The sequence below is a fragment of the Garra rufa genome, chromosome 23 (assembly GCF_049309525.1).
Source record: "Garra rufa chromosome 23, GarRuf1.0, whole genome shotgun sequence".
NCBI classification, from domain to species: Eukaryota; Metazoa; Chordata; class Actinopteri; order Cypriniformes; family Cyprinidae; genus Garra; species Garra rufa.
Genome location: NC_133383.1, coordinates 39,744,923 through 39,756,578, shown reverse-complemented (window position 1 = coordinate 39,756,578; position 11,656 = coordinate 39,744,923). Strand labels below are relative to the sequence as shown.

Sequence of the window (11,656 nt, the reverse complement as noted above, 5' to 3'; positions counted from 1 at the left end):
TCATGCTAGCGACTTGCTAGTCATGCTAAAATCATGCTAGCGACTTGCTAGTCATGCTAAAATCAGGCTAGCGACTTGCTAGTCATGTTTAAAATCATGCTAGCGACTTGCTAGTCGTGCTAAAATCATGCTAGCGACTTGCTAGTCATGCTAAAATCATGCTAGCGACTTGCTAGTCATGCTTAAATAATGCTAAAATAATGCTAGCGACTTGCTAGTCATGCTAAAATAATGATAAAATCATGCTAGCGACTTGCTAGTCATGCTAAAATCATGCTAGCGACTTGCTAGTCATGCTAAAATCAGGCTAGCGACTTGCTAGTCATGCTAAAATCAGGCTAGCGACTTGCTAGTCATGTTTAAAATCATGCTAGCGACTTGCTAGTCTTGCTAAAATCATGCTAGCGACTTACTAGTCATGCTAAAATAATGCTAGCGACTTGCTAGTCATGCTAGAATCATGCTAGCGACTTTGCTAGTCATGCTAAAATAATGCTAAAATCATGCTAGTGACTTGCTAGTCATGCTAAAATAATGCTAAAATCATGTTAGCGACTTGCTAGTCATGCTAAAATAACGATAAAATCATGCTAGCGACTTGCTAGTCATGCTAAAATCATGCTAGCGACTTGCTAGTCATGCTAAAATCAGGCTAGCGACTTACTAGTCATGCTAAAATCATGCTAGCGACTTGCTAGTCATGCTAAAATCAGGCTAGCGACTTGGTAGTCATGTTTAAAATCATGCTAACGACTTGCTAGTCTTGCTAAAATCATGCTAGCGACTTGCTAGTCTTGCTAAAATCATGCTAGCGACTTGCTAGTCATGCTAAAATCATGCTAGCGACTTGCTAGTCATGCTAGAATCATGCTAGTGACTTTGCTAGTCATGCTAAAATAATGCTAAAATCATGCTTGCGACTTGCTAGTCATGTTAAAATAATGATAAAATCATGCTAGCGACTTGCTAGTCATGCTAAAATCATGCTAGCGACTTGCTAGTCATGCTAAAATCAGGCTAGCGGCGACTTGCTAGTCATGTTTAAAATCATGCTAGCGACTTGCTAGTAATGCTAAAATCATGCTAGCGACTTGCTAGTCATGTTTAAAATCATGCTAGCGACTTGCTAGTCATGCTAAAATCATGCTAGCGACTTGCTAGTCATGCTAAAATCATGCTAGCGACTTGCTAGTCATGCAAAAATAATGCTAAAATCATGCTAGCGACTTGCTAGTCGTGCAAAAATAATGCTAAAATCATGCTAGCGACTTGCTAGTCGTGCTAAAATCATGCTAGCGACTTGCTAGTTGTGCTAAATCATGCTAGCGACTTGCTAGTCGTGCTAAAAATCATGCTAGCGACTTGGTAGTCATACTAAAATCATGCTAACGACTTGCTAGTCTTGCTAAAACCATGCTAGCGACTTGCTAGTCATGCTAAAATAATGATAGCGACTTGTTAGTCATGCTATAATAATGCTAAAATCATGCTAGCGACTTGCTTGTTGTGCTAAAATCATGCTAGCTACTTGCTAGTCATGGTAAAATCATGTTAGCGACTTGCTAGTAATGCTAAAATCATGCTAGCGACTTGTTAGTCATGCTAAAATCATGCTAGCGACTTGCTAGTCATTCTAAAATCATGCTAGCGACTTGCTAGTCTTGTTAAAATCATGCTAGCGACTTGCTAGTCATGTTATAATCATGCTAGGGACTTGCTAGTCATGCTAAAATCATGCTAACGACTTGCTAATCATGGTAAATCATGCTAGCGACTTGCTAGTCATGCTAAAATCATGCTAGCGACTTGCTAGTCTTACTAAAATCATGATAGCAACTAGCTAATCATGCTACCACCCTGGGTACCCTAGTAACCTCATATCTATCTATTCACATTCAAACTATATCTTCTAACTATTTATATCTATAAATCTTTCTGTTTTCAAACTATTTATATCTATCTAGCCTATCTATCTTCAAACTTTATCAATCAAACTAAAACTATTTCAAACTGAAAACCTTTAAACTTTCTTTAAACTAAAAGCTTTTAAAACTACTTAAAACTTACTGGCTAGGCTTTCTCAAGCCAACTTAAAGTTTGCTAACAAACTTTTTATCTAGTTTACTTTCTGTTAATTATTCTAATCTTAAACAGGACAAAAGTGTCCAAAGACAGAAAAACCCTCCTGAATCAACTGAGATCCACGTGACACACTATTATAAAGATGGTGTTTATTAAAGAGGAGAGTGAAGACATGAAGATTGAAGAAACATTCAGAGTCAAACATGAAGAAACTGAGGAACAAACAGGTTGGGTTTTTTATTCTCAAAGCTGAACTGATTTTATCCTTGAAATGTCTAGCTCTACAGAAATGAATGATTTTTGTGAGAATGTTTATGAGTGTCGTAATTAAAGTAGTTTTTGGACAGACATGTTGAGATCACATGACCAGACAAATAATAAAATCCTGTTATTATGGTATTATGCTTTTAGGTTGTAACAGTAATACAGAATAAGCCTGAACATTTCTGTTCTGTAACATTAAACCCAATATCTGCTTCTAAAATTAAAAGCATTCACTTTAATCACTTAATTATGCAGCAGTATCTGTTGTGCCAATTTTCTGTTCCAATAAGTCAAGAGGCAGAAAGCTTTTAGTTATTTACTTCTTGCAAGAAATTTGGGCAATTAATTGAAATACAATTTCATCTTATACTGCATACCTAAATGCTCATATACACGCAAAACTGTCAAAATGTCACTGTAATTCTTACAGTGAGGATTATGCTTTTTTTATTTTACATTTAATTCTGTTAAATTTCTCTTCAGCTGTTATTTAATAATTAGATAAAATAATAAGATAATACGAAATTTTAAGTAGGCAGGGTTAGTTAACACACAAGTAACCTGTAACTGAACATCATATGATATGTTATCTAATTCTTAATATGATTTAAATCTAATAAAAACAAATTATTAGGAAGTATGTAAAAACAAAAATCCATGTCTTTAATACGAAATGCTTCCACTGTAGGAGGATATGAGAATAGGTTTTGAGATTACGTGTAACTCCTCCTTTAATAGTTTAGTGTGTTTAAGATCTCAATGTTGCTGGGTTTGATGTTTGTGCTTTGAATAATTAAAAATGGTGTTAATTTGGATTTGTCTTTTTTGCATTAGACCTGATGACACTGAAAGAGGAGAGTCAAGAAATCAATGAAAAGGAAGATGATCTCCAGCTTGAGAAACATGATTTCATGGCTGGAGAAAAATCATATAGTTGCTCACATACTGAAACAAAAGCACAAAAGACGACAATAAAAAGAAGTGTTTTAACCTGCCAACAGTGTGGAAAAACTTACAACAGAAAGGAAAACCTTAAAGTCCACATGAGAATTCACACTGGAGAAAGACCTTTCACCTGCCAACAGTGTGGAAAGAGTTTCATTCGAAAAAGAAACCTTACTTACCATATGAGAGTTCACACTGGAAAGAGACCCTTTGTCTGCCAACAGTGTGGAAAGAGATTTACTGAAAGAGGAAGTCTTAATGCCCACATGATCATTCACACTGGAGAAAAGCCTTACACCTGCAAACTATGTGGAATGAGCTTCAATCGAAAATCAAACCTTAAAAAACACACAAATATTCACAGTGGAGAAAGACCTTTCTCCTGTCAACAGTGTGGAAAGAGTTTCATTCAAAAAGACAAACTTCAAAACCACATGAAAACTCACACTGGAGAGAAGCCTTACGCATGCTTTCAATGTGAAAGGAGTTTTGCACAAAAACACAGCCTTGATGCCCACATCAGATTTCACACTGGAGAAAAACCTTACACCTGCAAACTATGTGGAAAGAGCTTCGGTCGAAAATCAAGCCTTGATAAACACACAAACATTCACAGTGGAGAAAGACCTTTCATGTGTTCTCAGTGTCCAAAGAGTTTTATACAGAAATATTCCCTTGATGTCCACCTGAAAACTCATACTGGAGAGAAAGCTTTCACCTGTCATGAATGTGGAAAGAGATTCACTCACAAAGTAACACTTAAAAGACACATGAAGATTCACACTGGAGAAAAGCCTGATCAGAGATTTGACGGACATTGAGTAGCTCCCTAATATGTACAGTACAATCACACCAGAGTGATTAGACTACAGTTTGTCATGTGATTAACTGTGTGTGTGTGTGTGTGTGTGTGTATATATATATATATATATATATATATATATATATATATATATATATATATATATATTTTTTTTTTTTTTTTTTTTTTTTTTTTGTGATTCAGATCTGTTTTTGTCATGACAGTGTGAACAGCACAAACCACATGGAATTTCTGCCATTTGTGGTAGTAAATCTGATACAGGTCAGATGTTTTGCAATGTGACCGCAGTGTGAGTCACCTAAAAGATTTAACATACTACTCAATGTTATCAGTTGTGAAAGAACTCACAAGCATTACAGTTATAACTCAACAGTGCCTTGCAAAAGTATTCATACCCCTTCATTTTTTTCACAATTTGTTTTGTTGCAGCATTATGTTAAACTGCTTTAAATTAGTTTTTCCCCCACATCAATTTACATTCCATACACCATAATAATGACAAAGCAAATTTTACAAATTTATTAAAAATAAAACACTGAAATAAGTACATTGCATAAGTATTCATACCCTTAACTCAGTACATAGCACCTTTACAGCCTCAAGTGTTTTTGGGTATGATGTGACAAGCTTTGCACATCTGCATTTGGCAATTATCTGCCATTCTTTGCCTCACCTTTTCACCTCTCAAGCTCTGTCAGCTTGGATGGGGGCTGGCAGACATTTTCTAGAGTCCTACCCTTACGAAAATTAACCATGGTTTTTTTGTAGTAACCATGGTTTAACTATGGTTTTTGAAGTAAAACCATAGTAACTACAAATGAACCATGGTTTAACTATAGTTTTTTATAGTAAAACCATAGTAACTATAAAATAAACCATGGTTTTACTATAGTAACCATGGTTTAACTATGTTTTTTGTAGTAAAACCATAGTAACTACAAAATAAACCATGGTTTTATTATAGTAACCATAGTTAAACTATGTTTTTTTGCTGTAAAACCATAGTAACTACAAAATAAACCATGGTTTTACTATAGTAACCATAGTTAAACTATGTTTTTTGAAGTAAAACCATAGTAACTACAAAATAAACCATGGTTTTACTATAGTAACCATAGTTAAACTATGTTTTTTTTTGTAAAACCATAGTTTTGCTACAATAACCATACTTAAACTATGTTTTTTGTTGTAAAACCATAGTAACTACAAAATTTACTATGGTAACCCACAAAATAGCAGCCTATATGAATACACACAAATGTAAACAAAGAATATGTATTTATTTATATCATAATATTAAAGTAAGGCAAAGATAATAAATATGATATTTCATAATGTTCGAATTAGTTCAAATGTATTACATGCAGTGGCGGTTCTACACGGAGGCCAAGGGAGGCACGTGCCTCTGTAGACATGTCCTTGGCCACCCCTGTGGCCCCCCCGTGCTGACCAAATAAAAAAATTATTAATTTATTATGATTTTACACACGAGCGCCAAAAGCGGAACTAATGCGACGCATCGTTCTACTTACATGGGTAAATTAGAGCGGCGCACACAAACACTGCAGCAACAATTAGAACTACTCTTGGATAGAGGAGCTACGATTTATTTCTCCTGTTGCAAGAGTCGAAGGTAAGCAAAACAATTTCATCTCGTGAGTGACTTGTTGTTCTTGCACATAACCGTGTTACTTTTGTTTTTCACACTGATAATGAAATCAAGTTTGTAAATGGCTGGTCTCGAGATGTTTAAAAACTTGGTAACACTTTTACATTTGTTACTGTATTTGTTAATCTTTGTTAAAGTTAGTTAATAAAAATATACAGCTGTTGATTGTTAGTTAATGTTAGTTCACAGTGCATGAACTAATGTTAACAAGAATTTAATAAAGTATTAGTAAATGTTGAAATTAACATTAACAAAGATTAATAAATGCTGTATACGTGCAGTTCATTATTAGTTCATGTTAACTAATGTAGTTAACTAATGTTGACTAACGAACCTTATTGTAAAGTGTTACCAAAAACTTAATAGAAAATCTGAAAATCATATCTAAGCAAAAAACGAAAGGCAATGCATGCCCCTAAATTTCTTCTTCTAATAGTTATCATGAAACGAGGAAGGGACGTAGCGTCCTTTTTTGCCCCAGTAAACAAAAATGTTGTACCCTTTGTTGTACCCTGGAGTTTTGTTCACATTGAATTGACACACTGTATTTGTACCCTGTACTGTATTTATCATTTTTATGGCCTTACCTCTTTTGCACCTGCACTCACTCTTGTACAAAATAAATGTTTTAGGGATGCTCATTTCAGTTAATTTTCCTGACCGACAACCGCTGCTCATTATCCGAACATTAACCTTAACTGATACAATTAGAATAATAAACCTGTTTAGAATAAAAATAGAATGCACGATTATCTGTGATGATACATAAAAAATACAAGCAGATGTTTTATTTTAACGTGCAAACAGCAGCATACAGAGCAACAACAAAAACTGCATTCATATATACTCAAATTATCGTGCATCAGCAGCGCTTCTGAGAACAGAGAAAATCAGAATGAAAAAAAAAGAATAATATAAATGGGCCTACACTAAATATGTATAAATTAAATAACTACCTAATTAAGATGACAAAACTAAAACACACTGAATCCTTCTATGCGCTTTGAAGAACGGTACCGTTCTTATTCTTCTCGTTGGACATAAAAATATATAGCAGGCCAGCCTATACCTCAGTGTACCTAGTTTTTACTCATGTGGACATGCTACACGGATAGACTGGGACGCTGCCTGTTAACTCTTAGATCCGCGACAAAAACACATCACAAAAATCATTTCAATTTGCGGTTGGGGTCTTTTCATCCAGTGGTCATACGTGGATAAACGTGTTCTCACAGCGTTCAATAGCCAATCACAGACATTTCTGTTGATGTCATTATCGCAGTGGCCAATCAGAGGCAGCTATGTTACGATCCACTCACCACTTAAAGTGCTGGTTTCAGTTCTGCTGAATTCTACACCTCTGCGAACTCTCTCATTAAAACAAAGAAAGTGTAGACATGATGTAAATAAGAGATTAATTGTACAGTGTAAATGTGATTTTATTACTTTTTATTAACTTTGAGAGATTGCGATGAACTACAGTAATGTATGAGTGACAGCTTTCCAGTGATTGTAAAGGGGAGCGCGCACTTTTAAGACTATAATTAATTCAGAATTTGAATACATTTATTCACGGATTCACTCTCTGATAACCCAATATCGCCATTGCCATCGTGTTGCATATAGGCTACTACATCAGTTACACAAACTAAGAGAAGGTAAAGCAGGTGCTTACTCATCAAAATATGTCTGAACAGCCGCACTGCACGTGTCGACATGCGCCCGTGAGTAAACATTATTTTTTTCTTTCACCATGCAGCAAACGTAAAAAACAAAAAAAACAAAAAAAAAACGTTTAACTTATAGTAATAATCAGTTAAAATTATTACTGTCGGTTAACCGTTAAACGGTCAATATGAGCATCCCTAAAATGTTTGTTTGATTTTAAAGTAAAATAAAGTTTATAATCTTTAAATAACATTTGTTGTCATTTTTTAATGTGCCCCTCTGGTTAAACAGTGGCCCCTTCTTGGCCCCCCTAGTAAAATTTGTCTAGAACCGCCACTGATTACATGTGACTAAGAATTCACAGAAATATGAACATCTATATACGGTATTGTCCTGACGCGGCCCCTTTAAGAAATCCGAATGTAGCGCGCCTGCAACTGTAACGCGCATCATTTGAAAATAACGGTCGAAAAGGAAAAGCAGCGAGTGATTAACGGTGTTTAACTTGTTCAAATTTGATTTCAAAGACGCCAAAAATGAGGAAATAGTAATATTTATCTGGTCTGTCTCCTAAACCAACAATTTTGGGTGATCTTGGTGAGTTGTTGAACTTGCGTTTGATTGTATCTGCTGATTAGCACAGCTATGTGTCAGAAGCTATGAATCTGTATAACTGATATTATTAATGATAGTCATAACGTTATATGTTTATGCTACTAATTTTCATTGTATAAAACATTGGAGTAGTGACTGTTCTGCCACCATTTGTAGCTGTTTTAATTAATGTTGTGCTTTACGGCTTTGTAGCGTCACTATACTTTAAGTGCAAATAGCACACGTTGTTGGCAGAGGCTATTTACACTAACTCCATCCACCAATGTGTGATTAGACTAGTGAACACTATAAAAGACAGCAGTCTTAATTTCTCCCTTTTCAAATATTTTAATAAAAATGAAGGAAATAATTTGTGATGTCTATTTGCTTTGTCTTGAGAACAACAAAGTTGTTATTTTTCTTGTGAAGAAAAAAAGGGTTACTACAGAAAAAAAGATTTAGGACATTTAGATTTAGAATTAAATTTTAGATTCAATTATAACTACTATTAACTAATCATCCAGCCCAGGTGGATTTGCTAAATTAAACTACTACTAATTTAGAAAAGACTGTGTTTTACCTTTTGTTGCTTTTTTTGTTGTTGGTATTTTTGGTCTTTCAGTAAAGAGTTATTTTTCTTTGCAACATCTGGTGTCCTCTAAGTTTTATATCTACCTCCCTTACTCAAGTCTAGAACTGCTCCAGTGTAGTATTTGCTCTCTCTCTCTCTCTCTCTCTCTCTCTCTCTCTCTCTCTCTCTCTCTCTCTCTCTCTCTCTCTCTCTCTCTCTCTCTGTGTGTGTGTGTGTGTGTGTGTGTGTGTGTGTGTGTGTGTGTGTGTGTGTGTGTGTTTGCGCTAAAGCTGTGTGCTGCATCAAGGTGATGTAAACGACAAACTGCAAGTACCATTTGTTAGTAAAATAAAAACAGTGGAAAAGTGCACTTTAGATTACAAAAAGGGGAAAAAAGGACATGAACAGGCATCCAATTTGATCCCATAAAGAAACCATCCGACAGAATATTTATGTCTTGTCAAAAAATCCTAAAGGATTCCAATAAGAATTTTGTACAGGATTCTTATTGGAATTTCTATCATATTTTGGAACCGTTTCTATAGGAATATTCTTATAAGACATAAATATTCTGTAGGATCAGTCCTAAAGGATTTTTTATGGGATCTAATTGGATGCTTGTTCATGTCTTTATGGAAACTTTTATCTGAAGGTGCACTTTTCCACTGTTCTTGTTTTACTAACAAAAAGTACTTTCAGTTTACTGTTGACATCACCCTGATGTAGACGTTGTTCATTGTATGTTGCTTATCAAAGAATCCTAAAGGATTCTGTTAAGAAACTTGTACTGGATTGTTACTGGAATAGGAATTGTCTTATAGGATTTTCTTTTGGGAAAAGATAAATATTCTGTAGCATAATTTCTGCAGGACTTTAATGAGATCCTGTTTTCTAAAAAAAAAAAAAAAAACCTAACACTATTCCTATCAAAATCCTATAGGAACGGATCCAAAATATGATAGGATTCCTATTGGAATGTACATTGAGGTGAGTTAAAGTAAACTGCAAGACACTAAACTATTAGTTAGTGTTATAAAAAAAAGTGTACAGTTAAGATTCCTCAAAATTCTTGAAAGATGCTTTAAAATAAAACCCATTAATCCTGTAGAAATTATGCTACATGATTATTATGTCTTGTATAAGAAAATCCTATAAGACAATTCCTAATGGAATCCTTTAGGAACGGTTCCAAAATATGATAGAAATTCTAACTGGAATCCTGTAGAGAATTCCTACTGGAATCCTATAGGATTTATGACAAGGGTTACTATAGTATTACTACAATATAACCGTAGTAAAACCATGGTTTCAGAACCATGATTTTTTAAAACCAAAAAAAAAAACGCACCAAAAAACCACGGTTACTACAGTCATGGTTAACTACATTTTTACTATAGTATTACTACAATATAACCGCAGTAAAACCATGGTATCAGAACCATGGTTTTTTAAAACCAAAAAACCGCACCAAAAAAACGTGGTTACTACAGTCATGGTTAACTACAGTGTTACTATAGTATTACTACAATATAACCGTAGTAAAACCATGGTATCAGAACCATGGTTTTTTAAAACCAAAAAACTGCACCAAAAAACCGTGGTTACTACAGTCATGGTTAACTACAGTTTTACTATAGTATTACTACAATATAACCGTAGTAAAACCATGGTATTAGAACCATGGTTTTTTAAAACCAAAAAACCGCACCAAAAAACCGCGGTTACTATGGTCATGGTAAACCACAGTTTTACTATAGTAAAACCATGGTTAATTTTCGTAAGGGTTGTCATCATGGACCGGACAGCATATGATGGGGAAATTCAGAGACAATTGAGCAATACGATCTTCTATAAGAAACTCAATTGTAATCCTACACAGGAGTTCAAACAGCATATTAGGGGGAAGTTGGATTCCCTTTTACAAATAGGAGAAATTACAAAACTTGAACATGCTTTCATGTTAGTAGACTTTCCCGTCACTCCAGTTTTGTATACTCTCCCCAAAATCCATAAAACTTACACAAATGTACCCCCAGGATGGCCCATTGTGGCAGCCATTGGGTCTCTAACAGAGAAAATTGCAGCATTTGTGGATCATTTTCTTCAACCACTCGTCACTTCTCTTCCATCTTATGTAAAAGACTCTATGGAATTTGTTAATATGATTCAATCTATTCAATTATCAGATGAACATTGCTTCCTGGTGACTATGGACATTGAGTCTCTTTACACCAACGTACCCTTTGAAGGGGGGTTAAAGGCAGTAGAATTCTTTTTAAATCAGCGCTCCAGCTGCATCCCAAGCACTTCCTGTATTGTGGACCTCACTGAAATTGTTCTCACATCTAATTACTTTCTTTTTGGCTCTGACTTTTACCTCCAGGTGTCAGGTACGAGCATGGGAGCAAAAATGGCCCCAAGTTTTGCATCCCTATACTGCGGACTCCTTGAAAAGGAAATCATCCTGAATCAACTATGCAATCCATATCTACCCTCAATTTCCAACTGGAGGAGGTATATAGATGATATTTTTTTCATTTGGACCGGTTCTGAAACTCAGTTAAAACAGTTTCATGAGTTTATCAACGCTAACAGTTGTCATTTGAAATTTACGATGGAATATGACAAGCATAGGATGAACTTTTTAGACATCCTTGTTTATAGAGAATTGAATAGACTGGGATCCAATCTGTACCGAAAAAGCACTGACAGAAATTCTATTCTTCATGGACAATCTTTTCACCCTATTCCACTCAAGAGAAGTCTGCCATTGTCTCAGTTCAGCCGCATTCGCCGGATCTGTAGTTCTGATAGTGATTTCCAAGCCCAGGCAGCTGATTTAGAAAAACGTTTTCAACAGAGACAATACAAACATGAATGGATTACCCAAGCACGTAATCGCTTTGAAAATATATCGCAAGCTGATTGTCTCAATAACATCAGATCCAGACCTTCTGAGTCTAGAGTTAACTGTATTGTCCAATACTCACCTCTTGGCAGAGATTTTGAATCCATCATTAAAAAACATTGGCACATTATT

The 11,656-nt window shown here is 35.1% G+C and overlaps 1 protein-coding gene across 1 annotated transcript; it reads left to right on the top strand.

Annotated features, from left to right (window-relative positions):
* The first annotated feature begins 2,169 nt into the window (after window positions 1–2,169).
* LOC141299039 (uncharacterized) lies at window positions 2,170–4,112 on the top strand. The gene is made up of 2 exons (XM_073829314.1): window positions 2,170–2,309; window positions 3,181–4,112. Exons 1-2 carry the CDS (start codon window positions 2,225–2,227, stop codon window positions 4,110–4,112), a joined length of 1,017 nt encoding a protein of 338 aa, XP_073685415.1. The 5' UTR covers window positions 2,170–2,224.
* Window positions 4,113–11,656: the final 7,544 nt, after the last annotated feature.